General features: G+C 52.5%; 1 protein-coding gene across 1 annotated transcript in view; it reads left to right on the forward strand.

The window, feature by feature from the left end:
* Nucleotides 1–6161: 6161 nt before the first annotated feature.
* The window catches only part of STARD10 (StAR related lipid transfer domain containing 10), a 48539-nt gene continuing 35117 nt past the window's right edge, over nt 6162–19583 (forward strand). Inside the window, exon 1 of the mRNA XM_074954466.1 lies at nt 6162–7398. Within this exon, the coding sequence (XP_074810567.1) occupies nt 7237–7398 (162 nt within the window). The 5' untranslated portion in view covers nt 6162–7236. The remainder of the gene's footprint in view (nt 7399–19583) is intronic.

A 19583-nucleotide genomic window follows, 5' to 3' on the forward strand; every position in this document is an offset into this window, starting at 1 on the left:
GGGTTATACGGGACCATAAATGCCCAGGAAATTCCCCACAAACTGAAATCAGCTCAGTGCCTGCAGGGGATTTGTAGAAAATCATTGTCCGGTGCATTAGCCGTTCTGCATTGCATGAATCATCCCTCAAGCACCCATTCAGCTCAGAAATGACAATTACACACTGATCCAATTTTGCATGCTGATGAGACAGAGGGAAAATTGTCGGGAGTATCAGATAAACCAATTATGCCTTTAAACACTGTTATTAGCTGAACTGACATCTGAATAGCAAATAAATACACAAACAGATATGCACAGAAGTTTGATTTCCATTTAAGATTCATGTCCCTCTGACACACACGTCTAGCTACAATTCAAAACACCAGATGTGTTGCTGTATTAACTATATTAACTGCCTTTTGGGAGGCTACACGGATTGTAATAAGAGGTTAGTCCTTGCAAAGTGAGCTCTATTCTTTTGACAGATAACGTTAATGTTTATTTTTAAACACTTTTAAAGATTTTGATCCATTTACATTTTCACAGTTGCGGGAAATTATGGGGCATCAGACAATTGTAGACGCTGAGATTCAAAAAGTTAAAGCTTTATACATGACACCTGTATTTTACTATTCCTTCATTAGTCCATTTGTAACAAGCCTACATCACTGGATTTTGGATTCTAATGAGTTCTCAAGGAGCATTTTTCTTACTTTGCCTGTCTGTAAAGGATGATTATTATCAGTGGAAATATTTTTGGTCAGTTTGTGTGTATGGTGAAATTGATGCTTACCAACATTTATCAATAAAAATGTAATTCTTCCAAGCCTAGCTAATACAGCTCCAACACAGTATTAACCTGAATGGTTAGCTGAAAGATTTAAAGAGGCAATGTAGTGCCTGACTGTAATGGCAATCTGTTCAGGATACTCTACTGAAAAGACTCTCGAGTCCCACATCCACTGCCCTGGGTTCTATTCCCAGTCATACTCCAGTGCAATTAAGGATAAACTAGAATTGAGGTGCATAAACTTTTCCATTCTAATCCCTTGTTTTAAGTTGCTTGGACTTCTACATTTCTGCCTGGTTTCAGAGTAGCAGCCGTGTTAGTCTGTATCCGCAAAAAGAAAAGGAGGACTTGTGGCACCTTAGAGACTAACATTTATTTGAGCATAAGCTTTCGTGAGCTACAGCTCACTTCATCGGCTGAAATTCTCCAGGCTTAGTCCTGACCCAAAAGCAAAATCCATTTGGCCTTTTTTGAGTTGGAGGGAAGTGGGGCAAAATGACAATTTCCTCACAATTAAAAAGAAAATATCATGACTTTTGGTTTTTTTTAAAACAGCTGTAGCATGGAAATGGTTGGAGGTGGGATGCTGAAATTTAGCAGGGAAGCATTCCTTTCTGAGGGCAAGAGCTCTGGAGCACTGGAGAAGAAATGGATTGTTATTCAATGGAGTCAAAATGAACCTTTGGAAATCACATGATTTGCATATAGAGTAAGATTTGCAAGTGCCTTCTTGTTAATCTTCAAACTCTGAGGAGGTGGACAACCAGCCACGCTTAGAACTACCATGGTCCTTCTCTGTGCGAAGGATTTTAGTCACACCAATTCACATAGTTAGGCAGGTTATTTTAATATTCTGTGCAGGACAGATATTAAATCCCCCACCCCCCAATATACATTTGCCTTGTACGCACTGTGCTGCAGTGACCCACAATAGACAGATCCAGTTGTTAGCAACAAGCAGTTTAAGCCTAGAGGGAAAAGCCGGTTTTGTCCTGTTCCAGACCCCACTGCCCATGTGTTATTACGTCACTGGACAGCTGCTGCCCTCCTCCTTCCACAGAAAGATCTAGATCAACACCCAACAAACACGCTGGCTCTGCAGCAGTCCAAGGCCTGGGCCCTCCAGGTTCTATTGTTCCTACTGCCGACAAGCCCAGGTGCCATGGGAATTATCTCAGCACCTTTTAGGGGTCTCTGGCTCGGGGCAAGCAACAGCTTCTAGAGATGCTCGATTCAAAGTTGCATATAGGAGCCCTTGTAGCCATGCCCCAAAGCTAGCAGCATCGCTTCCACTCCACTCGAAACCGCAGCAGCGCGAGAAGCCTGCAGCCACATCGATTGGATTCATTGGAAAGACAACACGTAAAGAGACATCGTCAACCACGTCCAGAGAGAGCTCGGCCACACAGACACCCAGTGCACGTGCCCCAGCAGACAGGGGAAGGGCACAGCTTAAAATGAGCCCAGCCACAAACCAGGAGACAAACTGGAGATCACTGCTGAGTATCTCCCTGGCGCTGAGCAGGAAAAGCTGCGTAGCTCAAAGGGAGGGAGCTAGGAATATGCTGTTCCCTTGTACAAGCAGCAAACGAGGTGCAGTGATTACCTCTACTAAGACTAGTCGCCTGGATGAGAGAGACGGCTGTAGGACACAACACAGACAGCTCAATCCCATACACTCGCAAAGCAGTTCTTAGGGACACGCTCACAGACAACCCGTCATTCTAAAGCTCCGAGCCCCCGTATGATCCTGGCACACCCTGTCCAAGGGGGCGTTGGACTCACTAGCAGAGAGCACTGCAGGTCAGTGCCCAGTTTACAGGGTCAAATGCTTGGGCATGTGACACCTGCCTCCAGCTGGCACCCTGAATCTCTGCCACCCCTTTGGCCCCATTTAATAAATTCATCCACCATTCAGGATTATCATGATTCTTAACCCAGATTGAAACCTAGACTCCCTCCCTCCCCCAAGAGGGGCATGGGATGAAGAGAGGCAATTTGTGATTAACCTACCTGTACCCAAGCCTAACTTGGGTACACCTAACTTGGTGGGGATTCCTCTCCACTCCTTTAAAGACACACTTCCTCTTCCCCAGAGGCCTGTTCTCTGCGGCCAGAGCCTTCCTTCTAAATACCTAATGGCTGGAGTTTAGGAGATAGACAAGGGAGCACAGGTCAGAGTCTAGCTCAGAACAAAGGTTTCCTTGGGTCAGACAGGTGCATTTCGTAAATTACCTTAGACAGGGAATCAGCAAGGCTGGGGGAAGCAGGTACGCCTCATTGGCACTAGGGGACTCAGTTTATATTTGCCAGCCAGCAGAGCCGCTGATCAGGGTTTAGCCATTTTCACCTTTCCGTGATGTGGCCCGCAGCAATCTGGAGCAGAGGGTTACGACTAGGGTGCCTTTCTGGGCCACTTACAGCCCATCAGCACCTCGGATGCGTGGCAGCGACTGGCCAGCCAAGACTGGCGAGCTGCACGGGCAAGGCCGGGTCCGCACCCCCACCGGTCGCAGGGAGCGACCTGCGGAGCAGAAGGAAGGGGCGGCAATGCCAGAACCAGCGGGCAGGGCACAGACCTGTGCAGACAGCTGGCCGCCGCGGGCTGCAGGCAAGGAGCGTGACCACGAAAGCAGCAAGATGCAGCCAGCCGAGATTACTCTGCATGCAGCCGCCGCCGGGATGCAAGCGGCTAGCTCCGCATGAAGCCGGGGGGGGGGCTCCAGAGGGTGCTCTTCCGCCCCGCCCTCAGTTTTCAGATGCCGATGCGACCTGCACCGCATCCGGATACGGCCAGGTTCACACGCGCCAGCGTCCGGGGAGAGTCAGGCCCGCTGCCCCCTGCCGGACAGAGAGGGCTTTGCGAGCAGGGCTGGCCCCCCTTAGCAAAAGGCGCCGACGCTTGAACGCTTGCCCCGACCGCAAAGCAGCCGGATTACATCACAGAAAGGCCGAGAAGAACACCTGCAAGATATGCACGCCAGTTTGCTCCGAGACCTTGAAGCAACGGTTTGGGCCAGGAGAGCCTTTACGTGCCCGCCCTGGACCTCGCTCCTCGTCCAGGCTCCGCCCCTGCCCAGACTGATGGGCAAGGCCAGGTCTTAACTGAGCTGGTTTGGCGTTTCCTCCACTCCCATTAACCAGCACGTTCTGGTTTTGCGAGGGGAGGGACCCTAGGGTTGGAAATGGGCATCTCTTCCCTGCCATACATTGAGAGAAAAATCCCGAAACAGCAGCGTTTTGAAACGAGATCCAACCTTTCAAACAACCTCCTGCCCGTCAGCCACGCAGCTGCTTGACCTGGGCAATTTCTTCCCCTTTTCTGGGGAAACAAGCCCAGCTATTTGTTCTGTCTGTATAAATATTGCAACAGCTGCGCCTTTATCTGTGCAAGCCCGGCTTGTCTGCGCTGCACAAATACGGAGGAATCCCCTCTGCAGCTCTGCTTCGCTTACTACGAGGCAATAGTCCTCTCCATTTCTGGTCGTCTCCGATGGCCTTGGTCGTTTCCAAAGGCATGTTCAGTGATGGGTGTGAAAAGATCATAACGCTTTAATATTTATACAACGTATCAAGGGACGGTCTTATGGTTCAGGGACTGAACTGGGACTCAAAAGGATCTATGTTGGATTCCCAGCTCTGACACAGACTCGCTTTGTGAGCTGGGGAAAGTCACTTTGCCTTGGTTTCAGTTCCGCCGCTATCACATTGTAACAGTCCTTCTCGCTGACTCCTCTGTTTGATTGCACACTCTTCAGGGCAGGAACTATGCACCCGTGTAGCCCGCAGCACAACGAGGCTCCAATCTCTAGGTGCTTCTGTAATAAAAATCATAACTGGGCATCTAGAATCCGAGATCCTACAATCAAACAAATACAGATTAAGATCAGTTGGCTCCAGGTGGGCAAGCCCTTAGTTCTGAGTGGGTGCAAGGGTCCGTCTGCCTAGATGCGATTGCAGGAACAGGAACTAATGACTTAAAATCATACGAGATTAAGACAACAATTAAAATCCATACACTCAATGGGTCTCTCTTAGAGTTTGTGTGTGTATGGGGGTGGGGGGGAGTGAGAAAACCTGGATTTGTGCTGGAAATGGCCCACCTTGATTTTCATACACATTGTAAGGAGAGTGGTCACTTTGGATAAGCTATTACCAGCAGGAGAGTGAGTTTGTGTGTGTGGTTTTTGGAAACGGGGTGGGGGGGGGGGTGAGAAAACCTGGATTTGTGCTGGAAATGGCCCAACTTGATTATCATACACATTGTGAGGAGAGTGGTCACTTTGGATGGGCTATTACCAGCAGGAGAGTGGGGTTGGAGGAGGTATTGTTTCATGGTCTCTGTGTATATAATGTCTTCTGCGGTTTCCACAGTATGCATCCGATGAAGTGAGCTGTAGCTCACGAAAGCTTATGCTCAAATAAATTGGTTAGTCTCTAAGGTGCCACAAGTCCTCCTTTTCTTCTTAGAAACTGTGTTACTAGAACCTAATCTGGATTCAGATGGCACCTGATGGGGAAGGAAATGAAAGACAGCGCTGGTTAATGGTCACTGCAGGGAATGCCCAAGTTCTCATCTCATCTCTGATTCAGTGTGTGGCCCCAGACAAGTCACTTGCTTGCTCTGTGCCTCAGCTTCCCCATCAGTAAAACAGGAAGGTAATGTTGCAACAAATCTGTGGCCCCTAGAAATCCGTGGTGGCTACTATGCATTGCAGCTACTGGCAATGACCACTACAGAACTCAGATTCTCTTGCTCCAAAAAACGCACTGAAAGCTAAAGGAGAATCTCCATTAGGGGTTGGCCGTATGGCACCTCTGACACACGGCGGAGCCGTTCCATTTCCCTCCAGGAGAGGGTAGTGGTGCGTGTACACTCCAGCCAGCTCATTGCATGATGGAGCTTGCTAAGTTAATGACGATAAAGCACTTTCCAACGGCAAAGCAGCGTGACAGCTCCGCATTAGCATCTTTACGGCCTTTAACGGGAGGGTGTAAATCGCCTTGATTCCTTCATCCCAGCTGCATGGGGGGCGGATGCCGAAAGCGATTATCATTACTTATTTAGATCCCAGGAGCACCCCAACCAAGATGAGAGCCCCGGGCTTTGCCCGGATGGGTTTACACTGCACACGGAAAGAAAACCTCCCTAGGACAGTCGAGGTGCTTTGCCCAAGGTCAGGCCCGCAGAGACAGGGCCCGAACACCAAGCGGCTGAGTGCCAGGCCAGCGCCTTGCCCTCCTCCCTGCCCCCTGGAAACGATCCCGCCTGAGCCAGCCCCTGGCTGCCCGCCCGGCGGCTGCTCCGTGATGCCGGCCCACGACGCCCTCTCGCCCCGTCCTTTTCCGCGGCGCCGCGTACGAGGGACGCTAGGACCCGGCGGGATCCTCCGGCAGCGCCCTGGGAGGTGCAGCTGTGTCTGGGGTTTGGCTCGGCTGGTCAGTTTCACCTCCTGGACCGACACCCGCGCCGCGCAGCCAAAGACAGGGCGGCTTCCACCGGCAGCCCTCAGCACCCAGCGGGGCGCCCCAGGCCGGCAGGATCAGCCGGCGCAAGGTGCGGGGAGACCGGGGTGGAACCTCTCTCCTGGGAGCCGCGATTCTGCTGCGCACCGGGGACCTGCTCTCGTCTCCTCCGCCGCCGAGCCCCAGCTGCTGCTCACCTGCTGCTCCAGCCTGGGCTGGAGCCAGAGGAGAGGGGACCGGCTGCGGCTGCAGCTTTCCGTGGGCGATCCATCCCTTCCCCGGAGTTGGGGTGGTTTCATTTGCTTGGATTCGGTTACGACCATCGTCGCCTCCCGGGCAGGAAGCTTGCGTGGCTCGGGGGAGCTCAGAGAGGCAGATCCTCCGAGGAGGAAGCAGCCCGCCCCACCTGCCGCGGTAATCACACTCACCTGTTCTCCATTGGCGGCGCACCTGGGCAGCAGGGGCCGGTTTCGAGGCGGCGGTGAGCCGCACAACTTGGCGTTAAACGTTGAGGAGCCAGGGAGAAAAGGCGAAAGCCTCCCCCCCAGAGAGGAGAGACTCTGTCTACACACACACACACACACTTCTCCAGCGCAGAAAGGACCAGGGCAGCTCAGTGCTATTTCAAGGGTTTTCCTCTAGCCTGTGCTGAAATATTTATATTCTTTTGCCTTTTTTGTTTGCAGGGGAGCCATCTGGTGAGTCCTCCCCACCAGGAGCCCTTAGGAGACAGCTTCTGGTTCTCACTGTAGAGAACTTAATTTTGAAATCTGCTTTTCCTGCCTGTTCTGAAACCATCTCCTCTTCCCCTCCTCCCCCGCCCCTACCTTTAAAAACAAAACCATTCTAGTTTCAGAATCTCTTAATTGGGGCCAAACCAGTATTTCCGTTTTTTTGGAGTGGGGGCAGGGGGGAGACAGACACCGTCCCAGGCCCACCGTGCCTATTCTTGTTAAGGAAACTTAAAACTAGCATTTGTCAGTGTCCCTTCCACGAGCATGTCCACCCGGGAAAGCGTACAGATCCCAGACGATCGGGATTTTAATAATTTCCGGACCGAATGCAACTCGGACGCAGGCTGGAGTCAAACTTATAACAAATCGGGACTCGTTGTGTGGATTCAGGTCTTGGAGGTGGAGAGATCCCTGCATAAAATCAAGGTAAGAAACCGGCTGGGATCTGTGGGAATGTTAGATGTACCCTCTGCGTTGTCTGTGCCCACGCGCTCTGGAGTTAAGCAGGCTGTTTGCAAAACACTGCAGCAGTGGGATGCAAGAGACTCCTTGTGTATTTGCTGCTTCAGTATTTCTTCATTTTCTAGGTGCGTTGTGCAGGGCAGGAAGCTGGTGGGAATGTGGGGCTGTGTGCAGGAGTGTTTCCAGGGACCCCTGCATGCAACTGATCAGATGAATGATTTATGTAGTACCCTCTCTTCTTACATTAGTGGAACAGATAGATTATCTGGCCTGGTATCCTGTTTCCCAGTGACAGGCTGCTGGCATAAAATCCCCATTCTGTATATCTAACTGTGCCACACTGAACCACAAGGGGGTGTGTGTGTGTGAGAGAGAGATTTTTTTCCTAACCTCACCTGGCCTAGGCTTTTACCCTGAAGTGGAAGGACTGGGTATCTCTTACAACTCTTCTGTTTTAGCCAGTGTCCTGGCACGTCATATTATCTAATCCTGCTCTTAATCTTGCTGAGCTATTTGCCTCAATATCTGGTAGCAGTGAGTTCCATCGGTTAACGACTTTCTTTAATACAGCATTTTGTATCCATTTGAAATGTGTTGCCTTTGAATTTTGCATGGGTTTCTCCTCCTTGGACAATGTGCTGAGGTGAACAGGAAGTGCCCAAATGTACCTTTCCAAGGCCTGTAATGCACGATGATCATCTGCAATTGGCTTGTGTCTCTTCCCCCCCACCCCCGCTCCCTTACTAGTGGTGACAGAGGCTCCACGGAGCCAGCTCACCTCCCCCTAGCCCATGGCCTGGGAGCTCTCCGCTTGGTGGCTTGGCAGAAAGTAGGGATTGGCAAAGTTGCCTGACCAAGGAGCTGAACCCTCTGTTCTGAGGGCCGTTTCCACCAGTGGATTGAGATTAAACTGGAGTGCCGCAAGCAGCAGAGAGAGAAGCTAGGACAGGCCTGAGCCCTGGATCCCAAATTGCAAAGAGAAGCTGCTCTGTCCCCTGCCCCTGACTGCCCCCAAGCAGCAGTCACCTTACTCCAGGGCAGTGTGCGATCAGGGCCTTTGGTGCCTAGAACTTGCAGCTGTGACTCCATTTCTCTCGTAGATGCCTTTGGCTAGAACAGTTATGGACTCCATGCCTATTAGCGGGGCTTCGCCTGCTTGTCCCACACTCAGCGCGTGCCCACGAATGTATGACACCCTTCTATCTCCTCTGTGAACCCCTGCTGTACAGGCCTCCCCTGCGGGAGCCTCAGCAAAGTTCTAGAAGTTCAACGTGAGGTGGAGTAGCCGGATCCATCTTGGACCCTTGTGGAATCTGCTGCCGAGGCTCCGTGTCCCCAGAGCCCCCGCTGGGTGTGGGTAGTTAGAAGGTAGCTGGGTAGGAAGATGGGGGTACCCCTTCTGGGACCAGAGCAGGCTGGGATCCCTGCGTGGCACCATAGACTCACTTGTGAGGCAAGGTCTGCCCATCTCCCGTGTCTTGTAAGGATTGTCAGGGAAGCTGGCATGGCCAGATCTGAAAAGTGTGCACACAAGGAGGGGGGTGGGGAGTGTGTGAGAGAGAGTCCCAGATCCATTACTCCCTGGAGTTTCCTGGGTGCTCAGATACTAAGGGATATATAAGAGCCTGTATAGAGTAGAGTAGGACTCTGGCTCTTGGTAGCGATCGTCTGCATTACGGACACACCCAGAGCCCGATCAGGACCAAAGCAAGGTGCTGTACAAACACAGAGCAAGAGACGGTGGGACTGGCCAGCTCCAGGAGCTGAGAATGGGCTCCTGAGCCTGCCACCCCAGCTCATGCCAGGTGTCAGTAGCGTCTGAAAGCCCCCCCCCCCCCCGCCCAATCTCAAGGCCGTTCTGGTGTCCCCAACGTGAAGTGCACTTGTGGGTCTCTGTTCAGAAGCAGACAAGTGTCCCTTCTGCAGAACACCCCCCTCCCCCCCCCGCCTCACCCCATGCACTAGCTGGCTCCTTTACTGGCAGCCTCAGCAGAGTGGCCGTAGACTGAAAGGGGCACGGGGACTGAATGCCCTACTGGGACAGGACCGAGGCTTGCTGGCTGGGGCTGTGGGCACCGTCTGCGTTAACGCTACCTGTGCTGGATCTGTTACGTGGCTCAGGGCTTGGAAAAACTTTCCAGACACCTCATAGCCGGGGGCAGATGCAGTGGTGGGGAGCTCCAACTATCAAGTTCCAGAGGCAGCACCTGGATGAGGAAGCCACTCTTGGGAAGGAAGAGGATCCTGGGCTTTCTGCTTCTGTGGGTGGGTGGGCTCCCTCTCCTGTCGGCCTCCACCAACTGGCAACTAAGATGAATCTTCATCACCTTTTTGCTTTCTGTCTCTCCCTTCGAGCCTCCTAGACACAGGGCAAGGAGGGAGCATCTCTCTCTCCCCCTTCTCCTCCCCTTCATCCTTGGATACTCGTCCTCCTCAGTCAACTCCTGTGCCTGCCTCTGCAGCTGCTGCTCAGTGCTTTCCCCAAACTCACCTGATTTCTTGACCATTTCTCAGCTGCCCTGTGGGTTACGAATGGCAGCAGAGTGTCGTTCCTTTCCCTTGTCTGCTGCTTGACAAACTCCGATCAGCCGCCGAGGCACCGGAGCTTCCTGTGGGTAGACCCAGGAAGGCGACATTGGAAGGTTTTCTTTGCAGTGGTAAGGCCTAGAAACTGAATGGTTTGTTTTGTTTGTTTGTTTGAAACCGAAAGTGCAGATTTTGCACAAATCAATGGCTTAGCCTGCTATACTGAATAGAGAGCTTCCCACTCTCCAGGTTTTGAGTGTGTGAGTTGAACTTCAAAAATTCACTATTGGCAAATTGAAGGCTTCAGCCAGTCTGGGCTGTCAAAATGACACTTCACACCCACTCCACATTCAGAAGTAATTTGGCTCCATGCAGGAATGACTTGCTGAAATTCTCTGGTCTGTGCTATGAAGCAGGTCAGACTAGGTGATCATGCTCAAATAAATGTGTTCATCTCTAAGGTGCCACAAGTCCTCCTTTTTTCTTTTTGCGGATACAGACTAACACGGCTGCTCCTCTGAAACCTATTATTACTTGTGGTGGTCCTGACAGGCCTTGAAATCCACAAACACTCTCACGCAGATTTGGGTGCCTGTATGCAAAACATTGTCTGTGTCCCCCAAGGGCCAGTATCTGATGCTTCCGGAGAAGGTGAAAGATCCATAATGCACATGCTGAGTGGTGCAATTCTATAACAACACTTAGTGCTTCCTTAATACGTGAAGCATGAATTAACCTGACAACCCCTTCCCCTGTCAGGGGGCGGATTCTCATCAGTGGGTTGACAGACACCGAGAGAATATAGCTACAGCTTTCCAAAGTGCCCACTGATTTTTAGGTGCCTGACCAGATAAAATCTCAGGAAAAACTTCCTAACCGTTAAGAACAGTAGGACAATGGAATGGATGCCTCCGGGGTCATGGAAACTGCTTCGTTGGAGGTTTTCTGAAGGAGGCTGGATAGCCATCATTCTTGGATGGGTTAGACACCACAAACCCTGCACCTTAGCAGGGGGTTAGACTAGATGACCCTTGTGGTCAATGTTCCCTCTAATTTTTGACAGGCCGTGTGTGCAAAAAATTTCTTCTATGCAAATTTTTGAAGCCGAGTTCAAATTTGCAATTTGTGATCGTTTTTACACCGTTATTTTATCAATGTCATTTTTTAATACTTAGAAAAAGGAAATTTTAACCTCCTTCCCCCCACCAGCTAGTAGAATCTGGCTGTGTTGATAGATGGCAGGCGAACAATGTGAAAAGTCACCCGTAAATGATATTTCGGCCTGGCTTCGATGTTGTATTTCATTTTTTGTGCGTGCGGTGTTTCACCGTGTTCGTGGGGTATAGGATCTGTGTGCACGCACAGCTTAGAGGGAACAGTGCTTGTGGTCCCTTCTAACCCTATGATTCTATGACCTGAGATGCTCTAGGCTTGGCTATACAGAGGTGCCCACAACTTCCACGGATGGTATGGGTCCTCGGCTTCTCTGGAATCAGGCCCCTGGGGTCTCGTGTTGGGTACTCAAAAATTGAAAGTCTGCTTGAGTGCTATGCCCTGGTGAGAGTCGTTGTTAGGGTCGGGACTAGAATGCAGGTATCCTGGCTGCTGGTCCTGTGTTCAGGATACTAGTCCACATCCTTCCATAGGGCTGCTGCTCCTGTTGACCATACGTCTCTCTTCTGGGTCTGTAGTTGCCCCATCAAACTTCAAGTGCTTTATTACTAGTGGGTCCGTTTTATCTAGTCTTTAGCTTTTTGTTTTTCCCTGAAGCACAGGGATTGCCTCCGTTAGACCAGGGCCTGAGCCACTCCCAGCACTGACTGCAACCTTGCTTGGCTGCAACACAAACCTGAAAGCTCTGGCCTGTCCTTGGCAGTGTGCTGGGAGCAGAGTGTGCCCGGCAGCACATTGCACTGCAGATGCAGAGCAAACAAACGGAGCTGGCAGCTCTGAACAACCTGCCTCCTGAGACCGCTGCTGGCTGGGAGTGGGAGAGAGCCTCCCTGTTGGCTAGAGGGCTGGACAGCTCAGTCACGTACAGGAAAACAGATTTGTGTGTGCTCTGGCATCCCATGGCAGCAGGCTTTGTAGGTCAGCTCTCCTCACTTCTCCAAGGGCTAGGGATCCTTCTTTCCCTGGCCCTCTCCCATGCGATCTGCACACAGAACACTTGCAAATCGCCTACACAGCAGTGCTCGGGACCTGGGGGAGGGGCCTTCGGGTGCCCCCATTCTCCCAGGCTTCCCCTCTCGGTAACTTTCTGTGATGTCCCCGTCTGGGGCCTTGCAGCGGTGATAGCGCAGAGGCTGGCACACTCGCTGTTGCTGAGGTTTAGCATGCATTGCATCGGGCGCTGCAGTGTTCCGGAGCCTACGCTGAATCTGTGCAGTGCAGAGTCTCCTGGTTACCCCAGCGAGCTAGCAAGGCTGGCCTCTGGTCTTTGCACACTGCTTTGGGGTCCCTGTAACCACACACACTAGCCCCATCAGATACCATCATGATTGGGGAGGACTGTGTTGTCAAGGGGGTTTGCCATTGAGGGTGCTGGATGCACACAGGCCCTGTGGCTCTCAGGTTCCCAGTCTGACTGAAGCTGGGCTACCTAGTGTCATCATGCACTTAAATTCTGGCCCAGGGGCTATAACAATGAAACCAGCTGATCTCGATCGTACCCTGGAGACATCGAAGGGGGAGGAGTGTCCTCTGCACTGAGCCCAGCAGTATGAGAGCGCCGTGATTCGGGAGGCTGGTAACACATTCAGTATAAACCACTAGGCCGGTTACTCGCTGTCAAAGAAGAGAAGGGCAAGGAAGCAGTAGATGTGCTAGATCTTGATTTTTAGTAAGGCTTTTGACACAGTCCCACATGACATGGGCAAACTTGAGACATTCGGTGGGTGCACAACTATTCTTCAAGTAGGGTCTTTCAACCAGTTATCAGTGGTTGGTTGTCTAACTGGGAGGGCATATCTAGTGGGGTCCTCCAGGGGTCAGTCCTGGGTCTGGTGCTAGTCAGTATTTTCATGAATGCCCTGGAGAATGGAGTGACGAGGATGCTTATAACGTTTGTGGATGACCCCAACCTGGGAGGGGTTGCAAGCACTTTGGAGAATAGGATTAGAGTTTGAAATGACCGTGACAAATCAGAACTGGTCTGAAATCAACAACATGAAATTAAATAGCGACAAGGGCAAAGTACTTTACTTGGGAATGAAAAATCAAATGCACCACTATGCTCTGGGGAGGAGTACCTGGCTAGGCAGCAGCACTGCTGAAAAGGATCTGCAGGGTCCTAGTGGTTCCCAAGTTGACTATCTATCAACAACGTGAGGCAGCTGCTAAAAAGGCGACTATTCTGGGCTGTATTAGCAGAGTGTTGTATGTAAGTCCTGGGAGGTCATTGTCCTGCTCTGCTTGGCACCGGTGAGGGCCCAGGTGGAGAACTGTGTCCAGTTCTGGGCACCACACTTGGGGAACGATGGGGACAAATTGGAGAGAGTCCGGAGAAGAGCATCGGAAATGATCAAAGGTTTAGGAAACCTGAGCTGGGAGGAAAGATTAGAAAACCTGGGTGTGTTTAGTCTCAAGAAAAGAAGACCGAGGGGGGACCTGAGAACAGTCTTCAAATCTGTTCAGGTGTGTTATCAACAGGGTTGATCAATTCCCCAGGTCCACTGAAGGTGGGACAAGAAGCAATGGGCTCAATCTGCAGCCAGGGAGATTTAGGTTTGATATTAGGAAAACCTGTCTGATGAAAGGGTAGTTGAGCTCTGGACTAGGCTTCTGAAGGAGGAAACCCCGTCACTGGAGGTTTTAAGACCAGGCTGGACAAACCCCTGTCAGGGCTGGTCTAGGTTTACTTGGCCCAGCATTAGCGCAGAGGGCTGGACTTGACGACCTCTTGAAGTCCCTTCCAGTCTGACATGTCTATGATTGTAGAAACATGCCTCTGAAAGCTCTCATTCCTAATGGAGGTCTCTGAGCTTTGCTGGAGGCAGCTGTCTCGTGACCCTTCCATAGCACTAGCGGATTGAGAGACCAGCAGAAGTGATGGCACCTGCTGATAAGCTGTTTTAATAACACTTACAGCAGAACCCTGCTTTCCTTGTTGTATTACAGAGCATTTAGAGGCCCCAGCTGAGATCGGGGCCCCATTGTGCAAGGTGCTGTACAAACACATACATGGTGGGAACCAGTCCCTGCCCCAAAGAGCTGACAGCTTAACTAGACCAGGCAACAGGGGGCCGGAAGGGGAAACTGTTTTTACAGAGGGGAAACTGAGGTACAGAGAGATGGAATAATTTACGCTGGGAGCCTGAGGTCTCCTGAGTTCCAGCTCAGTGTCTTAACCACACGACTACCCTTCCTCTAGAAGTCTCAAGGCCTTTGTGGTAGCTGAATAGTAATGGCAGCCCTGGAGCATTCGGCCACTTCCTAGCCTGAAGAGTGCATTCCACTGAGTGACGCTGAGATCCTGCATGCAGTGGAGACATACCCAGACATACCTGTAGGGCAGGAGGGATGGGAGGCCTGTGTGTCGAAAGAAACTCGCTGAGCAAGTGGTTCGAGGCTTTCGGTGTCACAGCAGGTCTAAGCGGGTGGGGTTGGTCTCGCCGGCACTCACCTGTGCTCCAGTGGCCCGGAAAAGGTCAGAGTTGCCGCCTTTCTCTGGAAACACCTTCCTGGTGGGCTCTTGTTCCATGTAGTGGAGCCCTCGCTAGAACCGAGGTTTCGTCAGGGGCGAGTGTGCCGGAGATGGGAGCCGTATAAGCACCTAGCCAGGCAGTGGCTGAGACAGGAATTGTGTGGGAGCTGGGAGAGCTGCGTTCCTGTACTTTACCCACTAACGTACTTGCTGCTGGCCACGGTTTTATTGGTGTCTCAGTAGGATGCACGAGTGACCCCCATCTCCAGAAGTGGAACAGTGCCACTACCTACGAGCTGGTCTGTGAGCTTTAACTGGTCTGGGCTTCGACAGGAAAACTCTAGGGGACACTTGGCCACTGTGGGAAGTGATGTCACTGGCCTGGCCGGTAAATCCCACTCTGGTTAAATGCGCTTAGCCTGCCCACGGGACAATCTCTGAAACTGTCCGTGTGGTTCCAGCTGTGTGCCGGGATTTCCCGTCCTCGTCCTTTTGGACGTTGGTTGGCCCCATTAACTTACGGAAATGTGCTGCCATGCTCGGGTTGAGGGGGCCTAGGCAGAGGCTTTGATTTCTGTTCCCAGATCAAAGCCACCCTCTGCAATTTCAGCCTGGCTTTCTGCTTCCCTTCGTGCCCTGGACTCTTGGGTCGTGGTGCGGGGTCCTGTCTGACAGCTGTGGTTTCATTTCAGCCGTGGGCGAAGCCAGGGCTGTGGGGGGTGGAAAGCACTCTAGGCTCCTTGGAGGATCAAAGGCAGTATGTAAATGGCTGTTTATCCAAGGGGCTGAGCTAAATGGTGCCGGGTGGAAGGTTTCTCTGACCTGCTGCATGGAGTATGAATGGGAGGGAGGTAGAAGAGTGCTGCCTGTATTCTGGTTGCGTCATGGAGCATGATCTCCTCTAATGATTAGCAGGCCTGGCAGGAAAAACAGCCTGAAACCGTACAATAGGATATACTGACTTGGGCTCAAATGACACGTTTGGAACATATGAGTAGCACCCCGTAGTTAATCATTAAATCCCTTTGTAACGTACTTGGGAATTCAAATCGCTTGACTCTGCCTGTAAGCGGGGGGATAGTCCCGCTATTGTGCGGAACTTTCCTGGTTTCTGCACTACCCTGGTGAAGTGGGCTAGCGAAAGGATCTGAGTCCTCACTCCCACTTGAGGACTCCCCTTCCACTCTCCTGTCTGGCAGAGTCCTCGCAACCCCAACAAGGCTGGGCCCAAGATTCCTGAGGGACTCGATCCTCAATCCTGCTGTGGTCACCTAGGACAGGGGCTAGGGTGTCCCCACTCTGGGGTACTCTCTCTGCACTGGGCACTTCTCTGACCCACTGACCATTACATACAAGTTAAAGCAAATGCAAGTTATTTAATCAACAATTAATTTTAAAAAGAATAAGGGAAAATGGGAAAGGTTAAAGGAAACACATCACCCCGCTCTGTGGCAGGGAACATCACAAACAGCGTCTCTGGAATGTCTGGGCAGTTCAGTCTGTTCCTTGTAAGTACCAGGCCTTCTTCTCCGGCCCAGGCTGTGCTGCAGGGATGCTGTGGGTTGGACACTCGCTCTGGTGGTGGCCACACGCTCTCAGGCTCTAAGTGGCAGGACCCTTCTTCCCAGTGTTGCCCCTGCCCTGTCGGGGTTATGATCCAAGCCTGGCCTGCAGAGCCCCTTGGCTGAGGCGTCTCCCTGTGCTGGGCCCGCTGCCCAGGGTCCCCCTCACTCTCCCCAGCTGCTCACCGCACCCAGCTCCGGACTGCTCCAGCCCCAGCTCCACCACTCGGTCTCAGCACTGCTGCTGCTGCCTCCAGCTCCCTGGGCTGCTTCTCTGGCCCCTCTGGCTCTGGTTGCTGCAGCTCTGCTCCCGGGACAGGTCTGCTCTCTCTGGGCTGCTTTTCTGGCCCCTCTGGATCGGGCACAACTCTGCTCTCCAGGTCAGCTTGCGCCCCTGCTTCCTCCTTGGTTCGGCCCCGCTCTTTCTGACCCAGGCAAATCCAGCTCACATAGAGGACAGGACCTCCCTGGCCTCCTGACTCCCTGATTAGCCTGCCCGCCCTGTCATTCAGGCTTACCTGGAGCATTGGCCTCTCCCCATTGCTCCTAGGGACTGGCAGTCTCAGGGTCCTGATTCCTCATCCACCCTTCCCCCTTTTAGTGCTGGGAGCTAGCGACTAAAACACCCCCACTGAATGTTAGTAAGGGGGCAACAGTCCCCTTATATGCCCTTTCCACAGGAGGGATGCAAACCACTGGGCCAAACTGATCTGTGATAAAAGCCATTAAAGGTTACTTCCGAGGAGGCTGAGCTAGCACAGAATAAACTTTGGGGGAAGGGGGGGAGCGCGGGGTGTTTGCAGCGAGGGGTTGGGCAGCCCTGTGCTTGTAGCTTGGACTGATGCTGGGTCTGTCTGGTGCTGGCACCAGAATGCAGTGGACTAGAAACCTGGTCTCTGGCACAGCCCCATCTGATCGAGGGGTCTAGTCAGGTTCACGGAACGGCTGGCTTGTGGGCAAGGATGGTGCAGTGACGTGGAGGGAAAGGCAGAGTATGTACTGGGAATAGGAATGGTAAGACATCTGGACTGGGGCAGGGACAAGTTTTGTGTTCTGTCTGGACAGCGCCTAGGATGATGGGACCGCTACTGCACTCCAAACAGCTGGCACTCATTGGCCCTGACATGGGCTGAACGGGCTACAGCCACCCAGCTCCCTGCCTCCCATTAGAGACGGCCCCTCCGGGTCACGATGCAGGCGGAGGTTGCTCCGTCGCTGTCCTGACGGGCTCTGAGGTTGACCGGCCAGCACCTTTCACCTTTCCAGCTCAACGGATCGCCTCGGGTGACCGGAAGCGGGAGGAGAGCAGGAGGGAGCTTGGGCCTTCCGGCCCAGGCCTGTGCTCGCTCGGAGATGGCCCCTGCCCTGCGGCAGCAAAGAACATCTAGAGGATCAAGGGAGAAGGAGTTGGGATGGAGCAGAGGGGCATCCTGCAGCCATTGCAAGCCCCAGTGATGTCCCCTGCTCCCTCCATCCCGGCTGAGAATCTCTCCAGGCCTAGGGTGACTAGATGTCCCGATTTTTGGGGTCTTTTTCTCACATGGGCACCTGTTACCCCCCACGTCCCGATTTTTGACACTTGCTATCTGGTCAGCCTATCCAGGCCTCTTCCCTGGCCAGGCTGGGGGCAGCCCATGGCAGGCCACGATCTCTAATCCAGCCCCGCTGCTCTCCATGGCAGGGTGACAGTTGGCCTCCTGTGTGTCCGAGTTTCCTGTCAGACAGGTTCTGCCCCACACCTCCCTGGAAACAGATCCTGCTCCTGAGCTGGCGTCTGTAACCTGCATAGCACTAGCAGGGGGCCGGCCAGCCAAGCCTGGGGGAGGTCAGAAACAGAGAGGGGAAACGGAGAGGGGTTGGAGTCCCAGTGCTGGGTGTAGCTTTGGGTGCCTTGTGCCTGCCATATGCCTAGAGGGTGTGGGCACCGTGTGGGAGCGTCGGCCCTGTTATAAAACCTCGCTGACTCCTTTGCTGCAGGGTGTGTCCTGTCGCTGGAGGATTCGCTCCGCCCAGGCAGGGGCTGCGTCCTTCCTCCGCTGCTTTCTCTCCTGTCCTGGCTGCCTTTCCCCCAGCTCCTCTCCCAGGAGGCTCCAAAAGCAAACCCACCGCCCCCGCTCCAGGATGCGAGTCTCCTCTGGTGCCCTTGGCACTGTGGGAAAGCCAAAAGCTCCTGGGGGTGAAGGCAGTGGCACGTTCAGCCCTCCCCAAGCACGCGGTGATATGGGGTGAAGGATGTGGGCAAATGGCCGTGTCAAGCCATCCCAGGGCTAGCAGCGTAAAGGTAGCCAGCAGAAGGATGGGGGAAGGAGAAAGGGTTTGTCTTTTTTTTTTTTTTTTTTTTTCTGTTGCTTTAAAGAAAACTCCCAAGTCCCTCTTAAAAGCCATTTTCCTGATTTGTTTTTACACTAGAAATTCTGGTCTCGTCTAATCTGTTTCTTCCTGAGTCCGTGTTGGTTGGAGACCTGACAGATTTATGACATTGGAGCCACCACGCAAGGGAAAGCTGGTTAATTTAGTCAGGCTGTGTAAAATCCTCTGCCTTTAACTCAAATGCCTGGGAAACATTTGGGGGGATGGAAGTTTCAGTGTCCTTCACTCCTTGATGGTGGGAAAGGATTAGAGGCTTATGTGGCTTAATCCAGAGTTACAGGAGAGACTAAAAATATAAACATTGGGGATATAAACTTCCATGCTTCAGGGCACAAGCCACCCGCTGTCAGGAAGAAACTTCCTCCAGGAACAAATGATTCCAAAATGGGTCACTAAGGCATTTCTGGCACCTTGCTCTGAAGCAGCCAGCGCTGGTCACCGTCCAAGATGGGCTGCTGGGACCTGTGCTCTGATCGGATCGGTCTGGCAATTGCTGGGTTCAGTTAAAGGCAAAAGAAGGCCACTGTCTGTGTCCGAGATCATTGGTGCGTCCCCCGGGGCAGAGCAGATTGGATGTTCCTGATGGAACTGAAGTTAAAGGGCTTCCAGACACTTGCTTCTTCATCGCAAAGAACGCAAATGAGTGCACCAGCTTATGCAGGGTACCTTGAACTAGCCAATGCCAGTTATTTTACTAGCTGTATCTATCTAGGCAATGAGGAGAGAGAGTCCCTGAGATCTGATTTAAATCACCCAACCACCATCCCATCGCCCAAAGGCCCCCAGCCCCTCGCCGCTCCACGGCAATGTGCGGGAGGACCAATATTTGGGTCACTCCCTAACCAGCAGGAAACTTCGCTCTAGGAAAGCTGGCCAGCTGCTTCCCAGAAGCTCTGCAGGGGCTTAGGAGGGCTCTGTGCAGTGAGAGATGTTGCTACAAAAGCCTAGTGCCCATCAACGGTAGACACGTGCTTGGGAGCGTCTCCCTGGAGTCAGCCAAAGCTTGTGGCTTGGCTGCGCGTTTGACCCATATCTCCGTGTGGTCG

This window comes from Natator depressus, chromosome 1 (genome assembly GCF_965152275.1).
Source record: "Natator depressus isolate rNatDep1 chromosome 1, rNatDep2.hap1, whole genome shotgun sequence".
NCBI lineage: Eukaryota > Metazoa > Chordata > Testudines > Cheloniidae > Natator > Natator depressus.